Here is a 27500-nt window from a genome sequence, read left to right as displayed (position 1 = left end):
AGACACCCTATAAAAAACCACGATGGTCACCACAGTCACACAGTGACTTGACACCATGGGTGAAAATCATATCTGTCACTGGTTGCTTTGTTTGATATCAGAAGTAAATAAAAAAAGCTGCCAAGACAACATAACAGCACCAGGTGAAGGAACACGTTTAATTCACAGCCGTGATGCAAGTCTCTGTCCAATCAAATCACACCACACTTGTTGTGGTACCTGTTATGGGTTCACAGACCACTTCGGTCTGTATAGAGATGCCTGCATCAATAGACTTGGACTCTGCCAACACAGGGGTCAAAGTAAAGTGGAACAGGAGTAGAGCAAGACGGACAGACAAAAAGATAGCTGGGATAGTTTATGAGTGCAGCCAGTCAGGACAGCTTAATATAGCAGCCATAATGTGCCATAATGAGCATTTATCATTTAGTATTAAGGAGTTGCATTAAATTCAAATGCAACAACAGAAATCACAGATTGTATTTTATTAGCCAGTCCAGAGAAATCAAGGCACTAGATGGCACTGTTGGCAACTGTATACTCACCTAATCTTTGCTCTAAATCACCTCAGGTTGAAAGTAATAGTAGCAGACACAAAACCACCAGCATCTTTAAATTCAAGAGTTTTCTTGCATCAACCTCACAAAGAGTTAAATCTCTTTTGGAACAATGGCTCAAGAGTCATGGAATTTCACATTAAAATATAAAACAGTTATTTTAAATTGTAATATTTCATAAAATTATTATCATTATTTGTATCAAATAAATGTGAATAAATTAGCATATGAGACTTCTTAAAAAAACAAAAACACAAAATACTCTTCCTGACCCCAAACTTTTGAACAGCAGAGTATCTATTATGCAGATTTTACTGACTTCAAACACACATTTATATGAAATATATTTAAATATAAAAGTTATTTTAAATTGTAATATTCCATAAATTGCTGTTTTCATTTTGTCTCTTTCATCTGTTGCATTTAGAAACTGAAGTCACAAAACTGAAGATATAGGGACATAAAATGTACATACTTATATAATTTCATATAGCTGAAATATCACAAGAAGTGTGCAATTTTTTCTCCCAAAATCAGCATGAATATTGATTTTTACCTAGTTAATTTAGAGACTGACGTTTTAGACACCATATTGCCTGTTTTTGCTCTATTTTGTGATTTGAGCAATATACTTACCAAATCTTTGCTCTAAATCACCTCAGGTAACTAATATTCATAATAGAATTGTAAATGTTTCTTATTTTATGTCACGAGGTTCAACATTTTTCAAGATCCTAAAACTTATTTATAAAGCTTATTTAAAGTTAAAAATCGATTTGAATTTGCACCCAACTGTTTATGTATCAGCGCACAAGTGTGTTTCAGAGCAGTTTTTCATTCACAGCTCCCAAAAAACCTACCTCAGAAGACACTGACACCTGTTTCAACTATTAAAACTGCCAAAATAAATATGAAATAAAGACTTACAGACTTTGAAAGAGCATTTACCCAGCATGCCTGCTCCAGATCGAGAGGTGTCAGGGGAGCTGCCTCCGCCATTCTTGCTCTTGAAGGAGGTGAAGAGGTGTTTGCAAAGTTCCTCAGGGATGTCAATCTCCAGATAGGTCGTCATAAATAGCTGGAAACCCTCATAATCGATGGGCTGCAGGACACAAGTGGAGAGAGAAGCCAGAGTGTTGAAACAAAGCCATGAATATGCAGCTTCCTGCTCGGTATGTTTTCAGCAGAGAGGATGCCCCTGTCTTAGGGCAGGAATGACACACTCAACATTTCATTATGACACATGGCAACAAAAATACAGAGGGAGCCCACTGACACACATCAAAATATAGTAGAAAACACAGAAATCTGCAATTGTTTTGCTGCTCATAGAAAATAAAATCAGAGGTTACAGAAACACCATGATGAAGAGGCTGTTAATAGAATTTAAAGTAGCACAGACACATGGCTCACATTAAAAAGCACTGGGCGCGACCTCTGACCTTCAGTAGACATTTTAGCGAGACTATTGTGTTAGACAGGGAGGGGCCGGGGCATGCAGTCTGTAGACACACTGAACCACAGAACATGCAAACCCAGAAGGTAACAGCTTACTTGGTTGAGAACATCTTGCTTCTGTGTGGCAGTCAGAGATATATGAAGAGGGTAGAGGGAGAGAGGAGTTATATACACTGCAGTGGTTGTACGTGCAGAGGGAAGGGATCAGTGGATGGGGTTCATTTCATGTCCTCTGCTCTCCTCTTTAATGCTGTATTGCATTAGTCACACTTAATGCTGTTTTGCAGGTTTAGTGGCAGAATAATCCACTGGTTTATTTGCATAATCAGGATTTACTTTAAGGTGGTAATTTTCTCTCAGTAAGAAAAAAATCACCTTATTTTTCTGGTAAGAACATACGCAGCCAGTTGTAAATTTTATGTTTCCTTCACTTCCAGCTATTTTAAGCTGTACAAAACAGCTTACTTCCATGTTGAAAAATAAGGTGGATAAAGGACTAAAAAGGGGAAAGTTGTATGAACATTGATTAAAATATTTTTGTCAACTTACATATAAAATTTGCATAGCTAAGGGAAAAAAGAAACAAAACTAAAATACACTGTTTTTAAGTTTCTTATGCTTACAGAGGCTGCATTTATTTGATTAAGAACAGAAAGTAACTATTTTCTGCTTGAATATATTTTAAAGTTTAGTGTATTCACCTCACAGAAAAGCTTTTATTATTATGCAGTATTATTATTATTTCTAATAGATTTCGTCTGAACCCTTATTATTACCCATGTTTACATAGTTGTGTGGCTTACAATTTTTATGGAAATGTCTGAGAACTTAAATGTTTTTCTTCTTTGAATGTTCATTGATGAATAGCAAGCTCAAAATAAAACCATAAAAAAATATTTTGTATCATTATGAGTGTATTAACTGTCACTTTTGATTAATTAAATTTCTGTCCAATCAATCAAACAATCAATCAATCTTGCTGTTCCCAACATTTGAACCTTTGAATAATGAACAAAAAAAATTGTTATGGTTACAATCCTAAATTAAGTAAATGTAAAACTTTATTTTAGTTGTTTTTTTTTAAACATGCTGTATTACAAAACTCGTAATCTTGCAATAATGAAAATTCCACCAGACAGCAAAACACCAGGATGTGCTAAGAAAATCAAATCAAATTTAATAAACACATTAAACTGAAACTGGACCCCCCCCCCCCAAAAAAAAAAAAAAAAAAATTAGATGACAACCTGGAATAAAACAGGAATCAAAACTAGATTTAAAATGTAAAACCCAGAGCCCTTGAAGAGGATTCATAACAGTTTAAGCACATGGTTTACAAAAAGAAAATGCGCAAATTGGGCACTAGCACAAATCACCCATATATTCTATGCTAAGACAATTTTCAAGGCATAGTGGGTCAATTCCCCTTTAAACATACAGTATCATTGCAAGAATGAACAAAGCTAAATCCGTTAGATCCCTCTTGTTGCTGAAATTAAACTCTGGAAAAAAGGCAAAAAGCCAATAAGGCAAAAACAGGCAAGACATATTGGAGACAAGGAAGTGGAGGTGGACAGAGAGGAACTTGCATGCAAAAAGGTAGGCTGTGCTTGAAGGGCTGCAAACTTTGGGCAAATGCACACCAAAAACAGGAAGGTGAAAGTAACCGAACCCAAGTCACTTTCTAAGCAAACATGTTTATATATTTTGGTGGTGTGAAATGCAACGTAACCAGCCGTGGCTGTAAGATAAACTTCCTTTCTGACTTTCAAACGTGCAAAACACAGAGGCTGGCCCTGCTATCAGAAAATGCAGGAAACTATGAACCATTTATTTAACCTTTCACTGGCGCCCATTTTTACAGACACTCTTCCTTTGACAAAGATTACAGAGTCACCATAATTAAACATCATTATACTCAAAACAGCCGTGACTTGCTGAGGCTGCGATGAAGGATATTTACAGCCCAAACGCAGACAGTCAGTCAATCGAGGCTGCATGATTTCATGAAATACAGCGCTCTGTCATCGTAAGCAGTAAGCACTTTGCAATACTTCCAGACTTTGTGATTTAAACCGAACCAATGAACAATGCGAAGCATGCGATGTCACACCACAGCCAACCTGGCGTCAGCTTCAAACCCATTAACTGCCACCAGCGCTTATTCACTATTGATTCAGCCAAGGCTCTGGGTCACAACCTGTGGCGCCAAACCCTGAGCAGCCTCTTATTTATGTCAGTGGAGAGGAGAGAAATATAATGGCGACACTCCATAAAGCAAATTATAGATGCGGCTGCCTGCTGGCTTTGTTGTCACAGCAACATGATGCATGGGCTTTATGATGTCAGCGAGGACCTTCTCAAATAGGAGGCGATATCTGGCCACTTCGTTTCGGGGAGCGGATGACTAAGCATTTCCTGTAATGACTTGCGGTCTGAGTCAGGTTGTATTGGTGTTCTGTCAAGTCACAGCCAGAAGCTCCACTGCCTCTAAACAGATCATTTAATCAGGCTGTTCCTGCCATTACATACCTGTTCAGGGTTGTACTTGGAGAGGACACCATTTCCATGAAACTCTTCCAAGACATCTTTTAGCTTCTTGGAGGAATCTGTGCAAAAAAAAAAAAAAAAAAAAAAAAAAGGAAAAGGAAAACATTTAGTTAAATATACAGGCATACTTATTAGTGTATAGGTACTCCTTGCAGTATTGCAATGGAAATATTAAGACACTCTACTGTTCAATTTTTTATTTCTTTTAGGGAAATAAAATTCTGCAAGCATTAAATTGCTCAGAAGGAACAGCAAATAGACTTAAAATGTTACAAAAGAATACTATTTTTAAAATAAATGCTACAAATGCTGTTCTTTCAATTTTATATTCATCAAAGAAACCTGAAAGTGCAGAAATACGTTTTAATGCTAATGTGCTGCTAATGTTAAATTTTAGATGCTAACATGCCAACACTTACGCTTCAGTATGTTTTCTTCCATTTAGATAAGATTTATTAATCCATTTATCTATGAATGTTCATTTGATAATTTTGATAAATTAATTGGATAAATTATATTTTACATAAAAACAATGTTAATTAGAACTAGCTAATAGCATCTTCTGGGAAACAAGTTAATAAAACACTCTTCCCAACACACCAAATGGCGTATGAAAGTTGCTGACTATCTATCTAAGTAACACTTTATTTTAAGGAGCATTACTTTTAACTAGTTGCTTATTATTAATGGCTGAATATTAGTACTTATAAAGAACATATTAATGCTTTAATGTGCATGACCATATTTTAGATCCCTACTTCTACCCCATACCTAAACTGAACTACCTTACTAACTAAGCAGAAAATCTGTTGAGTCTGTTGATAGCGAGAATTGGTCCCTAAGCAAAAATGTGAACAAAAATAAATCAATAAATCAATCTTATTTTTAACTGATACTGTGTGCTAGTTGAAACTCTTAACACAATGTTTCCTCCAAACACAAGATAAATGCACTTGAAACTTTAATTATATACATCATTATCCATAACATTTTGAAAAAAGCCATTGCATGTGCCATCTATTACTGGAAACATTAGATTTATAGTGCAATCTGACAAAATAGGCTAATTAAGTAGAGATAATAACTGAGCAGAAAATGTCACCAAAGCTTATTAGCATTATGACAGGAGAAATTAATCTGCAATCCCAGGCTTCATTTTTATTTTCTGTAAGCACTGAATTGGTTGTCACACAAATGTCTTCCAACCGCTGCCCAGGAGGCAGAACAAGGTACTTTCCTCATAGAAGATGCTAATCTCCCCCAGAACTGATAGCAGTCATCTCTGTTTCTCCCATTGACTGGCTATTTCTTTTAATGTTAATTATTTCCACATGCTTAACCTCCTCACTTTCAGTTTCTGCTGGATTTTTAGTGCCCTTTAAGAAAATAAACAAAATATGCATTTGACTTAAAGTCACTTGATTTCTGCAGGACTGCCACAACCAGTGTTGCTTTTGTTAACTAAAACACAAAATGATAAAAATACTACTAAAATGATACTAAAATTGACAAAAAAAGGAGAAAAAAATTACATTAACGCCATGTAGAAATACATAAAAAGAAAAAAGCACATATACATTTTAAATAAAAAACGAATAAATCTAAAATAAAACATAAAACTAAAATTGTGTATTTTTTTAATAAAACCCAATTCAAAGTATTAATAAATGATATAATAATAATAATAATAATAAAATTATAATACTGATTACAAACATTGTTAGGTGATTTAATAGAAAATTACATATTTTTTTTAATGATATGAAGAAAAAGTGCTCTTTTGGTGTTTTGACTTTTTTGAGGATGACAGATCAGTCACTATACAATCATTATATAGAAAGAGAAAGATAGACAGATCATTTCTATATCTATTTTCTATTAAATAAATTAAACAGCATACAGGTTTAGGATGAGTTGTGTGGGTGAGTTTAATGACAGTCGATAGTAAGATTTACAGATTTGCTTTGGTGGATTAGTGCATCGATTTTAAAAAGTGTGCATCGGATGCAAGTTGGCTATTATATAGCAATGCATCGATTCTAACATATTTGCATCAGAAATCGTACTGCACTGCATAATAATGGGGTGAATCGTATCTCATCGCATTGGTTATGCAGCAAGATGCGTGTCACATCTGCCTTAGCTATAGAGAGGCACATCCCTAACAATGACATCATTTTAATTTGGAGGGAACTGTCAGTTGAAATGGAAAAAAAAACCATCTAAAATAAAGCCAGATATACAAATAATAAGCAGCAGTGTTAGGTGAGTCAGTATATAGAGACTCGTGGTTAAGGGAAAAACAGTTGGGGGCACACATAATGCGACAGACACGCATAACTGAAAACCGAACTGCACCCACTATTTAATCTGAGCAAAACAAGTCTTCCCTCAACTGGTAAATCCCAGAACAAAGCAATCTGGGGATTTATGTGGTCGGAAAGAATGACATCACACTTGTATTATCAATCAGAGGTTTATGAGCTGTTATAGTTTCAGATCCTAATTCATAACATGCAGCATGATGTCAGAGGTCAAACACACCTCTGTAAATACATTTCTACATTTTGACTGACCATATTAAATGTGCAAGACTCATCATTGATCACTGACACAAAACTACAAACTGCTTGCAGCTTCTGCGGCAGCAAACATATCCTCTAACTAACAGACCTGTGTTTCTGTGGTTTTTTTTTTTTAATAGTCATGAATCTTATTTGCTGCGACTCTGATTGGTGTTTCAATTAGCTCATCGTGACAAACGTATTCCACTGATTATTAACACCACTGAATCAAAACAATAAAGCTAATAAAACACTATGGGAATCCCTGCCTAGTGTGTATCTAAGGAGCACAGCTAAGGCAAAGAGAACAGAAGACCCCGGAGTGGCTCGCAGATCTAGACCTTAAAATCTGACAAACGTGAGGGGCGTGGAAAATCCTGCTGCGTTGCAGATTTCCTGCATAGACACACCTGCCAAGAAGGCTGTCTTACTTCGGGTCGAGTGGGCCTTGACCCCCAATGGTGAGGGGAGATCAAAGGACTCATAAGCAATAGCAATCGCATCCACTATCCAGCGACTGAGGGTCTGTCTGTCTTGTGGCTGGAAGACCTCTCTTAGGGGGACTATAGCATACAAGCAGTTGGTTTGCCTTTCTCCACAGGGCAGCTCTGTGGATGTATGCTTCCAGTACTCGCACTGGACACATACAGTTTAGCTTCTGCTGGTCTGACTCACTGAACTGTAGCACGATAGGCTGTGGTATAACTGAGGGAGCCTTCGGGACACACCCCGCCGTCGAGGAGAGAAATCAGGTCCGACAACCATACTTGGCCCGGCCAGAAAAGGGCTACTAATAGAAGACGGAACCCGTCTCGCCGTACTCTCGCCAGAACTCCCGGGAGCAGAGCGATCGGGGGAAAAGTGTACAGACAAAGCCTTGGCCAAGTCTGCACCATGGCATCCAGCCACCAGTTGAGCCGGATGAGTCAGAGAGAACCAAATGGGACAGTGAGATGTCATCTGAGTCACAAACAGATCCACCTGAGCCTGACCAAATATTCTCCATATCTGCTTCACCACCTTGGGGTGAAGCCTCCATTCCCCAGGACCTGGCTCCTGCTTCAACAGGATGTCTGCTCTCATATTCACATGCCCAGGAATATGTACTGCTCTAAGCACAAGAAGTTTGCCCTGGGACCACACAAGGATCTGGTACACTAGTTTTTACAAACGGCGTAAGTGCAGACCTCCTTGGTGGTTGATATTAGAGACCACCACTGGGTTGTCGGTTCGTACCAACATATGGTGATCTCTTAGTTCTAGGAGAAAATTATTCAAAACTCAAAATTCGGCTAGCATCTCTAGGCAGTTGATGTTCCAGGTGAGATGGCGACCACTCCACAGACTGCGGGCAGGGTGGCCACTCAATGCCGCCTCCTGGTATCTGTCGGTGATGGAATTGACGGCGTCGCCGAACAGACCAGAAGGCGCAAGCCAAAAAAAAGAGAAAGACAGGGTCAACCATTAATGTCTCTCTGCTGCCACCAGAGGTGCCATGGACTGCCCAATCGTGCAGGCAGTCTCCTTGGTGGCACGGAGAGCTAAATCAGTGGTTCTCCTAAGGTTCTGATCTACTATTCTCTGTAACTTCTTTGCCTTCATCTAGCCCTTTGAGCAAGTCAGCCTGGTATGCCTGCAACACGGCCATTGTATGCAGACATGCACCAGTCTGACCTGCTGTGGCGTACCCCTTGCCCAACAGTGCTGAAGTGGTTCGCAGCGGCTTGGAGGGCAAGACCGAAACCTGTAAAGATGATGCCGTGTCGGGAGACAGATAGCTCACGGGCATGTGTTCTTCCCAGAGCATCGATCTATAACCACGTTCATCCAACCCCGCCACATTGCCATAATAATCAGAAGCGGGAATGAATAAACTGGCCGAGAATGATTTCGCCCACAATCTCGCCACCTCCAGAGGCAAAATTAATATTATTATTATTATTAGGCAACACAAACATGTTTCTTGATTTGAAACAATATCACTCATTACAACATGCAGAAACTAAAAAATATATTTTTTCTGTTGAGATATTTATTTAGTTGATGTAATGGTCTGGTTTCTAGAACTTTCATTTTGAAGCAAAAATCTGGCTTTAAACTTGAAATAAATAAAGATTTGACATTTATATTGATAATTATCATCAACATTGCCTTATATGAAAAAAAAAATACTGTGGCATTATCACCCAGCCCTAAGAGTTGAAAACCAAAATTTATTTTCATGATGAAATGATAGAGCAATCCTAAAAATACCTTATAGTACTGCTGAAATCTCTGCCAGACTGGCCTGGCAATTCATCTGTGAGACATAGTTAAGTTTAAGATTAATGCCTCATCTCACACCTACTGAATTCTTAATGGAAATGTGTCCGGTATCCCAGAATATACTCTACATAATGCATGTGCTATTTTTAAAGGCATTATACCTTAAATTTGGCATTCTGGCAGAGTTCAGGGTGAGAGCACTTCTGACTGATTACTTAGTCTTCACTATTCCTCAAGGGTTTTTAATCAAAACTGTTACCAGGGGTGACCCTCACTGAAAGAATAGTAATTATAATGTCTTTATGAGTATTTAGATTTATTACCAGCATTCTACAAGCCAATTAACCTCACAAAAGCACAGATAGATGCTTAATTTAGAAGTTTCTTGGTAATTTTACTGGTATCCTCTTAAAATGGCACAGAGGTCTCTTTGGAATTCATATTAGCCAGTGAAGCCTGTGCAGAAAATCACACAACAACAGGGGCTTTTAGAGTTTTAGCATGTGAAGTTTAGTAACATTTTATTTACATTGTAAGTTTTAATTCAGATAATGAATTAAAATTTGTGCAAATATTTAACTCTCTCTCTCTCTCTCTCTCTCTATAAAAAAATCGTATTTTCATTTAAAGAAAACAAAAACATTTCAGCTGTGATAACAATTGTCTATGGTGTACATAAATACTTACAAAATCAAATTAACTGATATTAGTAATGAAGATGCATTTTTATTAACGGTTCAATTCTCAAGAAATAACCATAAACACTAAAATCTTCTGTTTTACAGATGGTCCACGCCCCTCACGTTTGTCAGATTTTGTTCCCTATGAACATGCAAACATGATTATTTAAAGAATTCTGCAATTTAAACAAACTTAAGGCTGTCAAGCAATTTAACTTATAATTGAATTAATTACACACTGTCAAATTAACCAAATTTTGTGCACATCATTTTTGGCTCAGATATCACTTCCCACACAATCATTTAAAAAAGATATTTGGGGGGTAAAACAGTATTCTTGCTCATACGATATAGCTTAACTATATTATATAATATAAAAATATTTTAGACAAAATCCATATATCGGTATTTTTTTATAGACTTATAGGCTACATAACTGCAGTCAGTCATCATACAACCTTGTTTTTCGTAAGCGACTGCATATAATGTAAAATCTCATACAGGCCTGGGCCTAAAACATTTTATGTGTTATTTTTCCATAATCAATTGCACCACATTAACACATTCAATTGACAGATAAATAATATGAAGTCTTGAATAAAGTCCATTAAAACAACACCTAAAAGGATTATGTTCAGTATTTCAAGCTGATAGTTGGCACATAAAAAAATTGATAATATACACAAGGATACACCCACTGAGAAACCTGCTTTAGTTATAGGCGATTTTAATGTATGGAACGTGAAAATAGAGACATCAGCCACCATAGTCAAATGTTTACCAGGAGCCACATGGCCGGACATCAAATTCAAAAGTGATGCTAAATCCCTCAGACTCCAGATTTTAAATAGCTGCATCTTGGAAAACGTATTTATTCAGCTTCCAGATTATGTATAAATCTCAATTTCCAAAAATGAAATCCTTATGACTGGTTTTGTGGTCCAGGGTCAAATATGAGCTAGCACAGCCAATCCTATAACAAAATATGAGCCAGATTTTACTGATGCCCTTATAATAACTGCTACATTTTGAATATATCCTGCTTTAGCATCTGATTTCACTTCCCCCAATTAAATCGATACAACCATTCTACATTCCCTCAAATCTGTCATAGCACAGTTCCCTTGCAAAATAAGTAAACTGTTAGCAAGACCTTCACTTTTTAATGTTATTGAAAATTTCACATGCCTGTTTAGCTTATAAAGTGGTCTGTATCAATAACTGCATTAAACGTTGCTAATCAATTACGACGCAGAGAGCGCTGGCAGCACATTGATGCATTACGTCAATATAGCCTACATTCCCAGCAGTGCTTCCTAAAAGTCCAGTGGGTCGACAGCAGAATGTGTATGCATCCTTCTACCTAATATATTAAGCAAAGCATCAGCTTAAACAGGGGATTTGAGTGGTACAGTTATAGAAAAGGAAAGGAAAAGGAAGGAGCAACTAAATGGATTGATAAAACCTCTCATCCATTCTTATCCACCTAACAGCCCCAAAATCAACTCCAAACAGCCTGCGAGAGGTCAGAGGAGAGAGGCTTCTTGTGCTCAGATACTCACACTCGCTGTACTGCTGCAGCTGGGAGAATTCGGCTGGGCTCAGGCACACCCAGTCTCCCATCTCGCCGGTCAGAGTGCTCACAATGAGCCGGGGGAACCACACTGATCGTCCTCAGGTGAGGTATGAGAAGAAGGTATGATCTGGCATGATCATGTTGCCTTTTCTTAGTAACAGATGGTCAATTGGCGTCCCTGACGTGGAGTTGCAAAACAAAGGAGGGACACAAGGATGAGGGCTCTGTGAAGGTGAGGCGTGCCGGGCCACCGGTAGGGGCTGGGATTGGAGTAGCTCTGTGGTGGGGAGATGACCGGTGCACACGGAGGAGCAAGTGATGACCTTTCCACCGAGGCTGAAATTTTCAATCTGTAGAATCAGAGAGAAAAAGAAAGCGTGAGAGAGATAGAGAGAAGAAATAAGAGTCAGTAAAGAGTAAAGAGCTACCACTGCTGAACATGATGTGGATCTGACAACCATTGTATTTTCTCACATCCTTTACCTTTTCAGACCTAATTCATCTCTAGCAATGAGCTGATGAGTTGAATCGGGTTTGTTAGATGAGGGAGCTCCAGGACAGTTTTGAAAACCACTGCATAATACACACACAAATACTTGCATGTATGCACAGTTTTAAGGCAGGTTTAATCACCATATTTGTAACTTCATGACTTAAGTGACGACATAACTGTGAAAACTCTCTTTTTGTGTTAAAAACTACAGTCAGGATTAACTAAGACACACAGTTAAAGAATACAGATGAAAGGGCAAAGACAGTTACAGAGATGCAAAAATTTGTGAGAGGATATTAAATAAATCATATAAGGTGAATTATTAAGGTTTGTGGTAGTCAATTTACTGGTATTTGCACCATTATTTAGGCCCTAAAAATATGCCTTAAACCACTTTGCGGTTGCGTTCTAAGAACATTACACAGACCTGGTTACCACTGGCTGTGGTGAGACTTGTGCTGCTGTTAGTAGTATTAAAAGTATTAAATATTTATCACAATCTTATCTTATCACAATTATAGTGACCAAAATTATCACATTTATCAGTATTATCATGGTATTGTTAAAATGTGCTGGAAATGTTCACATCTCTGAGTGCTGTGCGCACATTAAAGGAGTTTTTACTTAAAGGTTTTTTAATTTGTCCTTTCTCTTTGGAGTGTTATAAGCTCTTTGTGCATGAAGAAGATCTATAAAGTTGCAAAGACTAAATTCTCAAATATAAGGAGATATTCTTTATCAAAGTTAAGACTCTGCCACATCCCCATAAAATGGCTCATTCAAACATGCCCCCACGTCTATGTCACTAGGGGAGAGCAGGGGCGAAAGTACCATTTTACAGAAAAACTTCATTTTAAAAGATAATGTTGTATAGTGATAGATAATGTTGGAGATATATTTCTGCTGTGGTCAGTAACTCAGAAGTGTGGTCTAACAATACCAGGTGGTATTTTGTAGAAATGTAGAAAAACGTCAGGATAATTTCACTTTGAACATAAGTTGAACATTGTTACTTTCGACCCCATCGGCTGGGACGAAAGTAACACACAGGTGGGTGAAAAGTAACACAACAATATAAGCTAGATTTATTTCTGTTACTCTTATTTTTCTTAAGTATACCTGATTGTGACCTTGTAAATAAATAACTGCAAACATATTTTGTCCTTTATCTTTGCAAAAAAATTATTAAATTACATTTTCATATTTTCATTTTAAATTTAAGTTTAAGTTTCATCAGATGTCTTAAAACCTGACTGTATTTTTTTATTGTAAATTTCAATGTATTTTTATATAATAATAAAAAAATGCAAACTTTATGATGTGTTAAAGCACTAAATAACTTGTAGATTGATCATTACTTTGACACATGAAACAAGAAAAACAACACGACTAATAAAAAAAAATTACCGCTTCAATAATTAACTTTTTGTACTCGAAAACAATTTTACGGACCTAACTTCGGGAAACGATGAGGAATTCACATGATATTTCTCAGCTCCATCAAGGATTGCATGCGGAACATGCTGTCATAGCTGGGAATGCAAATGCAGAAAATCGTTTTGTTACTTTCGTCCCGTGTTACTTTCGCCCTGGTTCTCCCCTATACGGAAATATTTGCATAAAACCGCCAAAATGTTCACGCAAAGGAAGAAGGCGTGGTTTCAGTAACCGCAGTTAGTGTTGAAGCAGCCATGTCAAGGAGATGCTGTCTGTATCTAGGCGAAAGCAAAATTACTTTATTTGGAATTCCAAAAGTATGCATTTAGGAATATTTAAGATTAAACAGCAATGCATTTTATGTATGAATTACAACGAATCACGACAATCTGGTGATTCTGAATCAGCTACTGCAAGTATGTTTTCTTATTAGTTTAAGTATTTGCTATTGACTGCTCAAATGCAGAGTTTTGTGCGCCGTGTGTGTTTGTGAGTGTGCGCGAGCACAAGCGCGTGAGAGAGACGGTCACACAGTGGAGTAAGCTGTCTTAACCGTCTGTGGCTTGTGTACTGCAAACACATACAAGCTTCATCACTGTGTCTGTCACATGACTCTGTTCCCCTTTCGGGCTTGAACTGATGGTAAAACTATGGACATAATTAACATAATCTTTACATTTATTTTGAAAGATGAAGCTCGGGATTATGGAAAGGAGCGCTCAATTTCCGATGACTGCTTGTTGTGTTTGGCCAATCACAATGCACTATGTCAGTTGGCTAATCAGAGCAGACTGCACTTGTCGGAAGAAGGGGCTTCGAAAACTAAGCGTTTGAGAGAGGCAGGGCATAGAGGACTCACAGTAATGTACAGTATTTGAAAAAGAATGTGTTTTTTGAACATTAAAGCATATCAACATATTCTGTTACACCAAATACACAAAATACTGATCTTTAAAAAAGCACCATATGACCCCATTTTACAATTTTGTGTTATAGTATTTATTTATCCTGAGTATTTATTTATTTATCCCTAGTATTTATATAATCCAAATTGTGGTAATCAAATACGTTTTTAATGACATTTAAAATATGAAACATAATACTAACTGTGGAGAATTTTATCATGTTTTATCATCAAACTGGTCATTATGGATGTGAACAGACTGTGTATGCCTTCTTTGTGCAGTCAATACATCAACCGCAGAACTTTTCACTCCCATTCACACTTTTATTGAATTGCATTCTCTTTATTATATTGTTATAACTTTATAGTATTGTCTATATCTCTTGCAAGGTAATTAATTGAAATGCACAAAATGCTAATTTGGTATAATGATATATATTTATTATTTTTTTACTCATGTTTTAAATTAGTTTTATATTTTCCATTTTTATTTTTGCTAAAGTCCCTACAGCACGGCCACACACCACATTTTGAGGATCCCTGCTTTCAGTTTCAGAGGAAATCTAAAAATAACACCTGCAGTAATTCTCTGATTTGTTTCCATTCAAGAAATATTAGAACAAACACGTAAGACAAGGTTTACTTACTTTCAAAACAAAAGGGAACAACATTAAGTCTCCTGAACTGAGAAAAAGCAACCTCTGAGCAATACAATTTTACTCCAGGGAGACAGTTAAAAATAATAGTCTTTTTTGTTTGTTTTTGACAAGGACTACAAGTCATGCTGTATGCTGTCTTTGCCTTCATATGGACATTTCGTTTGCTCCAGTAGACCCAGTTAAAACAGCATAGCAGTTCTCTTCTATATAGCTGTAAGTTCAAAGGGGCACTCAGCAAATGACATGGGCCTGGCCTGCTTCTGTGCTCACCATGCCGTACCAATCAATGTCTCTCTCTCTCTCTGTCTGCTGAATACTCTCGTTCTGTCTCTATTTCTCTCTCTTGTTCTGTCTCTCCCTCTCTCTCTGTTCTCGGACACTTCCAATGAGTTTGAGCAGAAAGAAAAATCAACAGCAGTTTGCCAGCATATCCACAGGAAGGGAAGAAACTGACATTAAACCTCCGCGAAGAGCAGAGGCATGAGAAACTGCCATGATGAAAAGAGGAAAAGACAGAGCAAAGGGACAAAAATCAATGAAGTTGATAGGGGTGCCATGAGTTACAGCATGCCAGGGGAGTAAGTTCATGCCCACTAAAAAAGCACAGAGTGATGTGAAATGTTTGTTGTACTGAGAAAAGGGTCTGAACACAAGGGAGGGTGAAGACAAGGAATATAAATGGGTCTACACAAATTATGTATATATACATAAAAAAAGGAAAATGAAAATGTTCTTGGCTGGACATTAAATTTCAGCCTCAAGACGTCATGCATCTCGATACCGTAGAGTTTGTTTGGACTCACAGAGTTTAGCATCGGTAGTAAAATATGCTGGGAGTGTTTGTATCTCTTTTAGTGTTTTTAGTTTTTAGTTTTTTACATTTTTGGTGTTGGTCTTTTAATTCCTCTCATATGTTCTGAGAGAATACATTGCTCTTTTAATCGCTGCATGTGCAGAATGTATTTAGAAACTCTGCATGTGAGTAAATCAATCAATAAACATTAAAGACAGATAACAGTGTGTTAGCTGCAGTGGGGAAAAATGTCCTAAACATGCTGTACAGTCAGGTCCATAAATATTGGGACATCGACAAAAAAAGAGATTTTTAAGGGAAAGAAGTGGAATGTTATGCAATGGCCAAGTCAATCACCTGACCTAAATCCGATTGAGCATGCATTTCACTTGCTGAAGACAAAACTGAAGGGAAAATGCCCCAAGAACAAGCAGGAACTGAAGACAGTTGCAGTAGAGGCCTGGCAGAGCATCACCAGGGATGAAACCCAGCGTACGCGGATGTCTAATTGATCTCCAGACTTCAGGCTGTAATTGACTGCAAAGGATTTGCAACCAATTATTAAAAAATGAAAGTTTGATTTATGATTGTTAATCTGTCCCATTACTTTTGGTCCCTTAAAAAGTGGGATGTACATATACAAACTGTTGTAATTCCTACGCTGTTCACCTGATTTGGATGTAAATACCCTCAAATTAAAGCTGAAAGTCTGGTGGTGTATAGAGCCAAAAAGATTAGAATTGTGTCGATGTCCCAATATTTATGGACCTGACTGTATATTAAGCATTTCATCTTAGAGTGTACAATTTAAAGTCACTTGCCATCCTGTCAGACGTGTGCTACCTAAAGCATTTAAGATGTCCTTTCCTCAGTGCACTACATCCTAGGTTTTATCCTTCTCTGTTAATGTTAGAAAGTCACATGGGTATTTCCATTTTGCAAAAATGCACATCCTGACAGTTCCATATTATAAATTTTTGTTCCCCCACTGTAACGACAACGAACTATTGTTGATCTATACCGTTACACCCAAAATTGCATAGTTTTTCTGGTGAAGCATTGTCATTCAAAATATAACAATGTCAAATCAGAAAATCATTCAATCAGACAATCATCAAATTTGAAAACTAAGGCTGATTTGCTTAAAACAAATGATATGATTAATGATTAATAGTTAATATATAAATAATTCTATAATTTAACATTCAAATATAAACATTTTTTGATTGCAACTGACTAAATTTGAGATTAATTCAATAAATTCACTTATGTGGAAAATACTGTAGAAGGGCATGCAAACAAAGAAAAAGCCAATAAACAAAAAAATGGATGATAGAGAATGAAAGAGCAATATGGCAAATAGTGGTAGATAAATAAAGATAGAGATCTTAGTGTAGGTGCTGGTATAGCTGTTTTGAAACACACGGAGAAGCAGAGAATATCCTTGAGTGGAATCTTTCCGGTTATGTTAATGTCTCGAAATGAATCATCCGACCCAACTAAACTCTCTGATTTGACTTGTATTATGGACTTTTTCCATGAGAGAGCAGTGTGGTTATTATTCCCGATCTACACACAACATGCTGGTGTGTTGTTTAACATTACCTCACATTAGAAATTTGAGAAAAGATGTTATGTCCAAATTTCACATATCTGCACATTAGCACTAGAACAGATACAAAATGATAGTACAATCCAACAATAGTAAATCATTTATTTTCAATTTCATATATGATTGGTTTACTGTATTAAAGACAGACACATACATTATGTGCCACTCCTAGATAAAAACACATCGGCCGGACTAAGGAAACAGGATCTTAATTGAAACACTGCTTTAAATTAGGTTTGATTACCGATGATTATCTATGTATAATTAAATGATCAATCCAATAATGAGGAATCATGCAAACTTGTCTGGTAGCATATGGAAATAACAGAAAGACAAATAAGTCAGTAATAACTTTATAAAAAACTGACATTAAGGTGTATGTAAGCATAAACAGCTATTTCCAAGAATACGAGACTTCATTATTGATTTTCCCCCATAACTCATCCATATATGAAGAGCATCATTTCTGTTACCATCCTTGGCTTCAGAGGGAATTTGATTTTCTCTTGTGGAACATTTCACACAGAGATCCAAAAATAGACCTGAACTTTTCCTATGGGACTCGGCCCAACGTAATAACTTTGAATTACACACAATATTTTTGATGGCCAAAATTAGACTCTCCTTTCAGCTTGCCAAACATGATATATAGGATAAATAATACTACAGTAGGATAAATAATACAAACTGTACAAACCACTTGATAAATATGTACCAAATCATTAGCACAACAATGTAGCAGAAAAAGGTTGGATTTCATCCCTATTGATCTTGTGAGAAGGCTTGTGTTTCTGCTTTACACTTCAATTCGCAATTTAGCAAAAAAGTTATTCATGATCTGCAAGTCAGAATCAAGATACCCAGGTTTATATTTCTTATTTCACAAATCCCTAAATTCATAGTGAATTTAAAACATCCTGCTCAGAGGTAGAGGCTCAGATTTCTTCTACATTAAAGGGGTCATATGATGCGATTAAAATTTTTCCTTTCTCTTTCGAGTGTTACAAGCTCTTGGTGCATAAAAAAGATCTGTAAAGTTGAAAAGACTAAAGTTTAATTTCCAAAGAGATATTCTTTATCAAAGTTAAGACCCTGCCACGCCCCACTAAAACAGCTCGTTTTAACACGCTCCCACATCTCTACATTACTATGTGTGAAGATTAGCAAAACGCCGCCCAAATGTTCACGCAAAGAAAGAACTTTTCATTGTGAAAGTGAAACTGCTTTGTTTGGTCTTCCAAAAGAGAATTATATCCGCTTTGATATGCCTAGAGCTGATCCGTGCTGGCTGTGAGGAAATACATCAACTTTGAAGCGGAGTCCAGCCCGGGTCGTCACACGTGGTTGCCACAACCCCTGGCTATTCCTATAAGAAAGCCCCTTATAAAAGCGGTGTGTAGTGAATGTTTGTTTAAGCAGCCAGATATTATGTGTTTTTTTGAGGTTATAGTACAATAAAGAATGATCATGTTATTTACATATACCAGGTGACATGTAAATGCTAAAAAGCCATTTCTATTGCAGTTTTGCTAAATATTCTTCTTTCAAATTGCCTGAAAATCTACCTCATGCAAGCCCAATAACTTTTTTGCGATATATAGGAGTTTTGACATGTTTCCATTGGGTGTATTTTCAATTAGCAATTTCAATTTGCGCAATTTGAAGGATAATTGGATGCGGCTAATTAAAAGTACATTTTAAAAAGTTTAACACGAAAAATCCTTAATGTGGCTTAATGTTCTAAAAACAATCAGTGTTTTTTTTTTACATAGAATGTCAGCACTTTACACTGCAGGGCCATTTGTAGAATTTTTTAGCATTCTCTTCCATAGTTTTTCTATGTAAACATGCACTAGAGAGATGTTTTTGATGTTTGCCCTCACATTTAGTTATTTTTTTGTCTAATGTATGACTGCTTTTTAAGATGATAAAGTGTTAAGTTTAAAGACGTTAAACAAATGTTTATCGAGAAATGCTCTTGACTTTGCAAAAAAAAAAAAAAAAGTTATGCAGTATTTATGTAAACTTGGTTAAGGACTTGGCTCTGTACATTGGCTGTTGATTGGATGGAAGTATCTTAAGACATGCTTGAGGTTGAAAATATTGGGGTTTAAAAAGACTAGAAAATTATGGAATACCTCACCAGACATTACTTGTCATTTCACTGGATGATCAAGTTATGACACATTGTCCTGCTGCTTTTGCAGCTTAAGCTCTTTGCAGTTACATATTGTAATCAGTCTTGGTTCTTTTTTTTAATTAATGCAATACAGAATTATTATTCTTTTTTTATCTAAAGAGTAATGCACCATGGAGTCTTAATAAAAGAAGGGGTTCATGTTACCATGCCTCAAACAGACAGGTTGAAAAATTAGCTTCATCGAGGTTGTAATTTCCTGCTGCTAGAACACTGTAAGAATCAAATATGTCTGCTCTGTCCTAAAGAAACGAAATGTGCTGTACTGAGAGATAAAATGATAAATGGAAGGTAAAGTCAAGGTGAACAGGTGAAAAAACCCCACAGATATACGAGAATACAGAGACTATAAACACATAACTGTCATCTAATGAGATGAAAGGTTTGTGGTAAAGGATTTAATTGTAGTATCACCAGACGATGGAAAATATTTTTGATCCTCCCACCATGCAAACTGCCTTTCTGTTTTCTCTATTCCTCTTTACAGTTAAAAAAGAAAAAAGGTTTCTTCCTGTGTGGGTTTCCCTCATCACTCATAGTATCTTTCTCTTGTGTCCTCCTCCTAACAATGCAAGCTATACACCCATGTTATTACTGTCAAGGGCAGAATTCTCTAATAAGCCAGTTAAGGAAATGTGTACAATAAAGGAAGGATTGAGAGACAAAGTTAATGGCTGTACTGTGCAAAAGTGTGTGTGTTAATGGGCTGCAGGAGCCACGTGCTCAACAGGATCAACAGGATGGGGCCTCCCCTCTGTGTGGAGAGGGATTCTGTTTGCTCATGCAGTTGCCTGGCAACCTGACGTCATAAGTTTACAGCAAGGAGATGAATTGAAAGCGGTTATGGGTTTGTGTGTGTATCTGGAGGAGTCTGTGTGCATTGGTGCATTATGTCTGTATGTACCAGTCCACAAGACAGACATAACATAATATCAATCTCATGTACCCTTAGCATAAACATGGAAAGGCTACAGGAAGTGCATTGCACCCGTATTTCTGCAGGGAAACCAAACTCATCCATTTATGCCCACAGTAGTCCTATCATACACTTTATCTCAAGTCTTGATGATTTATGACCCTGATTTATGGCCTGATTTATGGCCGTACAGTCCGTGTAGATTGACAGGTAGTCAGAAGTGTGCATGGGTCAGTTTGGATTGATTTATGACTATAAGGCCTGTCAGTCAAAGCGGTTGCCATGCCACTGGGTCCTGTGACCCTTGATTGACATGGCAGAGGTGTGTAAATCAAAAGATCAAAGAGATCTCCGATTTGACTTGTGTTGTGTTTATTACTGGATATATGATGGTTGTATCTGTTACCAGAGCAGTGGGGGATTTCTTATGATGGTTGTATCTGTAACCAGAGCTGTGGGGGGTTTCTGTGAAGTTCCTTTCTGGCTTGTTGTTCACACCTAAAGACAGTGGGGAGGTGTTTGGGTTCTTCCTGGGGGAAAAAAATGGCTGTGCAAAAGTGAGGGTTTTGACGTCTTGACAGGATCAATGTTTGTTTGCTCTATATGGTGTTGATACCTAGGCACCGACAGGCCACATGCTCCCCGTCTACAAACACATTTGAAAAGGAGGACGATGTCTGGTGTCTTTCCAGGTGAGAATTTCAAAGAGTGAGAGAGACAATTATCTAAATCATCAACTAACCAAGCCGCTGAAGAGATAAATAATTGTATGTTATCTGGAATTAATAAAATCAAACAGGCATTCCTTAATGTTAAGAAAATACTATCCATAATATGTGGTGTTTAAAAGGAGTTGAAATCTCACGTTAATTTTAAAACCAACTCTAAACACACACACACACACACACACAAATTGGTTTTCCATGTTCTATGAGACATCCCGTAGACGTAATGCTTTTTTTAGACTGTACAAATTGTATTTTGCATCACCATACACCAACCTTACACTTAAACCTACCCCTTACAGAAAATTTCTTTCATTTTAAGATTTTCAAAAACACTTCATTCTGTATGATTTATAAACATGTTTCCTCACGGGGACAAAAACAATCCCCAAGAATTTTGGATATTGCCATCATTGTTCCCCATAACATGGGGTATACCTGAACCACACAAACACACACACACACACACACACACACACACACATACACAGTAAAACTGAGTAAACTAAATTTTATTTATGAGCAAATTCGTATTTGTTGTTTTTACGTTGTGTTATGTACGTATTTTTTCATTTAATAATCTAACCTGTAGATAGTATGTGTACTGTAAATGAACAAATATACATTTGACTTAAACTCAGTAAAATAATTACACCTTCCATTTTAAACATGTTTAAAAGATTACACATTGTGTGTCACTAAAGCAAGGCACACTGTCTATTGTCTTAATTATTTTTTAAATAACCTGATGACCAGCATTGTTTCTTTAGATCATTTATGCACACAAGTGCTTTTTTCACACGACTAGAAAACTCTTTGGATGTGTTTGGCAAACATCATTTCTACATCTTAAATGCATGACTGAACTGTTCTCATTCGACAGAAATACTATTTTCTAATTATTTACCCGGCCTATAACACTCGGTGTAAATGTTCTTACCTAGAACAGAAAACATACACTTTGACTATTTGATTATTTTGTAGGCATCATGTAATGTTAAATGGTTTACTAAAAAAAATGTAGCACCAGCAGCAGATTATCAAAATGAAAGAAATGTACAAGCTAAGGATGTTTCAACTATCATCATTTCCTTTTGACTCTGATAAACTGGTAATGAATTTTCTATGCAAGTGACACAATATACAGTTCTCATACTATTTGTGTAGATAGCTGTACTAAAACATTTATGACTATTTTTGCATGCCAGCAGATTATGTCGAGGGTGTTTCACATCTAAGAATCACAATGTTTTGTAAATGACATTTTTCTTACACCTCAAGATTTAGCCACATCAAGATTTGGATGCCGTTCACAATTTGTTTGTTGGACTGTACGTTTTTAGGTGATCTCTGTGTGGTGCCATCATAATAGGAATAAATGAAAATTAAGAAATTAAGTTACAGTTTTTCTCTTCGAGATATTTCTTTTAGTGCAACTTTGTGTCTGTCCAAAAAGTGTGATCACATGAAGCATCGACACAAAAATGAAGTCTGGCTGTTTTACACTTAAAACTATTACAACCAATCAAAATTAAACGGTTCCACCGAAAGCTGCACACTCGTTTAAGTTTGAGCATGTTAAAGTTTCCACACTCCTGTGTAGATAAATTTTATCCATAACCTTTCCTGTATTCACGTGACCAAATCACTAAGAAAGAGAGTACAGCAAGAAAATGTTTACAATGCATATAAAATTCAGAATACAATTGTTAAAAAAAATTATGTTGATTTGTAAATGGTATTTTTATTAATCCACTAGATTAAGTCATCTTGTTCAGATAGCAGATGAAACTATTCACATTTTGTTTGTTTGGCCGTTTTTGTTTTAAGACTCCTGTAAGTTCATGCTAACTCTCGCGTGGGAAAGAGAGCAGGGTGAGCACATCCTATTCATTTAAGAAAAAGTATTAAACATTTGACCAAACTTTTTTATTATTTATTATTTTGACAAAACACAACAACATTAAAGAATGTTTTCCGTTCCTATGGCCATCTTCTTTGACTCAAATGACATCTCTGGTGTACGTAAGCATCTACAATGTGTGTATTTGCTAAACATCTGTTTCTCCACTTCAGACAGATTTGTTAGATGGGCTTTTGTTGTAATACAGACACATTTGAGAACTACGATGTTCTCACTTTTGTAATGGTTATAGAAAAATTCAAACATAACTTTTGCATACGGAGCAAAACTGACTAAAAAAAATCACTGAATTATGAAATGCAAAAGTGTGTACGGCATTTGGCAAAACAGGATTTTAGATGTAATGAGCACATAAGACAAAAATTGTCAATGTGTGACTTGTAAATATATTCTATTTATTTTATTTATTTATTTATTTTTGCCAGAGATAGTTGACTGATCTGTTTACATGTTGTTTTGCAGTTTTCTGATGAAGAGTTTTCTCTGACTGTGGTTCAAACATACAGTGCCTGTTCATAGGACTTTTTACAGCATAACTACAGCATAAAAATATTGCCCCTACATCTAGAGCTCTTGTTCATATAGCTGATGATGATGTTCACATTTTTATTTGTCGTACTCGTTAGTTTCAACATTTCTACTGGACATTAAAGATTAGGCCTTTATGTCAGAAGCATTAGCATCTACTGTGTGCTAAGATTTTTCTGTTTCTCCACTTTTGGTGGATTTGCTAGAGGGACTATGTGACCTTGTTGTAATGTGATTACGTTTAAGATCCATATGATTGCACTAAACCCCCTTGAATAGGTTATAGACATACTCTTCTATACAGGAAATATGTTTCCACAACAGAAATATGTATCAGAATAACAAATACCTAATAGTGAAATCCTCTCTTCTAAATTATTGTGAAAACTTTTAATGTCGATCCGGTCCACCAGCCGTGTATCTTTTTCATTGTTTTTTAGATAAAGACTATTCCTCGAGTTTGGTCAAACAGGCAAAAACATGAACAAAATAGAGTACAAGATGATTAAATTATTGTCAAGAGACTGTTTAAACTGAGATTGTGATGCACTTTAGAGCTTTTTCTGGTCTACCAGTGTCACAAAGACACAAAATTTTCAATCAACTTGAAAATGAGTCCTGCCATTTCCTGTTCTGACTGTTACACTTAATACAAACCCATCTATTACACTTAAAGTTAGACATTAAAAGTCAAGGATGCCACAGGAACTATTTCCTTTCTCTGTTTCTCTAAACATCACACTGGTAAATAAACCAGAGATCACATGTAGAAAGAATTCATTGAAAGGGGCATGTTTTAGTCCATTTTAGCTGGTCTGCACCAACACATGTTTTAGATGTTTTAGGTATTCATCAGACTAACAGGTTTGATTCGGGAAACACACACACGACTGGAACTGAGTGTTGTCATGACTGTCTTTATAATTGATCTACATGATAATCTACATGATGTGAAACTAGCTCACAGTTACATTAGAGTTTTGGGGTTCTAGTTTATGTTGAATAGTGTTTGTTACTGCTCCAAATGTTTAACACCACATTACTCCATTGTGAAGATATGTACTGTATAAAAGGTTTTTCACTGTAGTAGTCCAACTCTGAAACCAGACCAAACAAAAATGAGCTTGAGCCTTAGTTGAAGCAGAATTAAAATGTTTTCTTTTTATCTTTCCATGATTTGTGCGTGTTGTTCTGAACCACAGTTTCATTTTTAACATCACAATCGTATTGTATTGTCCCGCATGATTGTAAAGAGTTTTGTGTGTGTCAGTCTCTGGATTTTTTTTTTTTTGCAAACAGAACTGCTGTAATGTTAGCGAGCTCTTTGTGTTCTCTGCTTTACTGTGTTTATATACGTCAGATTTCTTTAAATTTGCTCGATTAAAGTATTTAACACAGTTTTGGGTAATGTGAGTGTGTGTGAATATAGAGGATCTTTACAAATATTTTTTCTTGAAATATCCATCTAACACTCTGAACCAAGACTGCTTCTTTTAAATATAACATTAACACATTCATAATAATTATAGTTCTCGGCCGATTTGTACATTATTAAATTATATTAGTGGTCATCACAAACTTAAGGTGTAAACAAAACCACCATGCAACAGTGTACTTTAGATTTACTAGAAAGATAATTTTGATGCTTTGTTCGCAAGGAAAACATACATTGTTTAAGAGAAAATAATCTCACTGAATGTGCTAAAGCATCCAATGTTTTAAGACTACTGAAGGTGTCACATCCTGGTTTGTTTCACACCTGTGGGCTCTTCCTACATTCCAAGTGTGATATTTAAAAAAGCTTTAGGGATATATAGTTAACCACAGAAGACTTTCTGCATGCTCCTGTTACAATGACTGCCGCAGCGCCAAACAGTCCTGAAACATCTAGAAGAATGATGTGTGTAACACCGCCAAGAAGTTCTGCTGAAATGAGAGAGGAGCTGACTTTTGTACCAAGGGAATCAAGGGAAAAATCAAGGGAAGAGCATAAGAAAAGTTCTCATTGAAGATGAAGATATTGTGAAACAAGATTTCACCATGTCTTATGATCGTGTGGGGAGATTTGTGTTTGACAAAGAGTTGCAGATTGTGAAGCTCTACGTTTTGGAATCTCATGCAGATAAATAAACGTCTGGAGGACTTTGAAACAAACTTTGATTTTGATGAGTCTGATCGTGACTGGCCTCTTCCTGAGGTCAACCCTTACGAATGCTGCAAAAAGAGACTATATTTTGAGCAATGTGACATACCCATGTTGAACACAATTTTTTCAATGATAAACAAGCTGTTTCAGTCAATTTAAATTTATTTTAAAACCGAATGATCAGTCAGATAATAGTGAATTCGGTATAACAAACCTGAACAATGATGTTGTAATGTTTCTTTTTCAGTGTTTACTCACCCTTCTATGTGTTCCTTGCTCTATGTTTAATAAATGGCTGTTGGATTAAGTTTTCCCAAGCCACAATACATTACTGTTACTTGAAACAAGTGTCTTAACAAAAATTCTAATAAACCTCGTAATCTATAATCAAAATATCTTCCAGTGAAAATGACAGAATTCTCTTTGGTGACATAAGCTAGGCTTCGCCGGTCAAAACACATCCCTAATTAGGCCCCTTCACCCTCCTCCACTTTTAGAGTGCAACACCCCCATCTCAACAACCAACCAAGCAACATTTGAAACGTAGAAACAAGGCCACCCTTTTTTTTTGTTTAAATGTACAGAAGATCCACCACTACTTCCTCGTGACTTTGGCTAGTCTTCTTCCCCTGTGAGCGGCTGACCTCATAAACTCTGCAGTTATCGCAGGTTTTCCTAGATCTGCGAACAAGGGTTTTACAGCACGGTCAACGGAGCTACTGCAACATCTTGTTGATCAAAACATTATCTACATGGACTGACAGAATCAGCTTCAACAATCAAATTTGTCTGAAACTGATGCACTCTCTAATTTTTCAAATAATAAGGCTTCGACGGATCTGAACCATAAACCAGAAATTGAAACTGAAATTGCACAAGGCCTGGATCGTCGTGGATTAATACAGTCAGTCCGGATTCTGGCAAATGGTGACAACATTCTATATTGATTAGGGTACAAAGTCTATCTCTTGAATTAAATTCTGAAAAGGATGTCTGACGCTGGGCAAAAGCAGATGGATTGCAACTGGAGTTCTGGCGCCACTACGGATGATCAGATGAAGTGCGACTGCACCCCGGGGGAAGCGTGTCATGTAACAGACTACATAGACACTATGTTTAAACAGCGTTACCGAGAACAAATGATCAAACTAATGCATGCGGTCATAGAGAATCCAAATCATGATTGTACCGGGGATACCAAGTGTGTAAAAAATCTTAAGAATGAAATGAATGTTGTAAGAAGCCTGAAAAATAACCCATGGCCTGATTTGACTAGTATGTTTATTACCAGTAAAGAATCAGTCTGTGTAACGACTAGAAAAATTCTGGATGTGATGTCTGAATGTGACGATGAGATGGACATTAACGAGGTTCTCTGTCTGTGTACATGTGTAACAGATTTATGTACATTGTTGGTTTCAAAAAATTATGGTTCCATGACATGTGAAATTGTTCAAACTTACGTCAACTACATAATAGAACAAAACATGCTGGCCTGTAGAGATTTTCTTTTCTG

At 36.6% G+C, this 27500-nt stretch overlaps 1 protein-coding gene across 5 annotated transcripts in view; it reads right to left on the bottom strand.

The window, feature by feature from the left end:
- The window catches only part of LOC113108490 (diacylglycerol kinase gamma-like), a 118770-nt gene that overhangs the window by 60866 nt on the left and 30404 nt on the right, over nt 1–27500 (bottom strand). For 3 of the 5 annotated variants that reach the window (XM_026271655.1, XM_026271657.1, XM_026271656.1), the window contains exons 2-5: nt 11637–12000; nt 4548–4624; nt 2112–2132; nt 1506–1659 (exon numbers count right to left, since the gene is read on the bottom strand). In XM_026271655.1, the coding sequence (XP_026127440.1) occupies nt 1506–1659; nt 2112–2132; nt 4548–4624; nt 11637–11697 (313 nt within the window). In that variant the 5' untranslated portion in view covers nt 11698–12000. Of the gene's footprint in view, nt 1–1505; nt 1660–2111; nt 2133–4547; nt 4625–11636; nt 12001–12133; nt 12227–27500 lie in introns of those variants that run through there. The other 2 variants (XM_026271654.1, XM_026271658.1) reach the window with 2 other exon arrangements.

This window comes from Carassius auratus, chromosome 9, assembly GCF_003368295.1.
Source record: "Carassius auratus strain Wakin chromosome 9, ASM336829v1, whole genome shotgun sequence".
NCBI lineage: Eukaryota > Metazoa > Chordata > Actinopteri > Cypriniformes > Cyprinidae > Carassius > Carassius auratus.
This window is presented reverse-complemented; position numbering and strand designations above follow the sequence as displayed.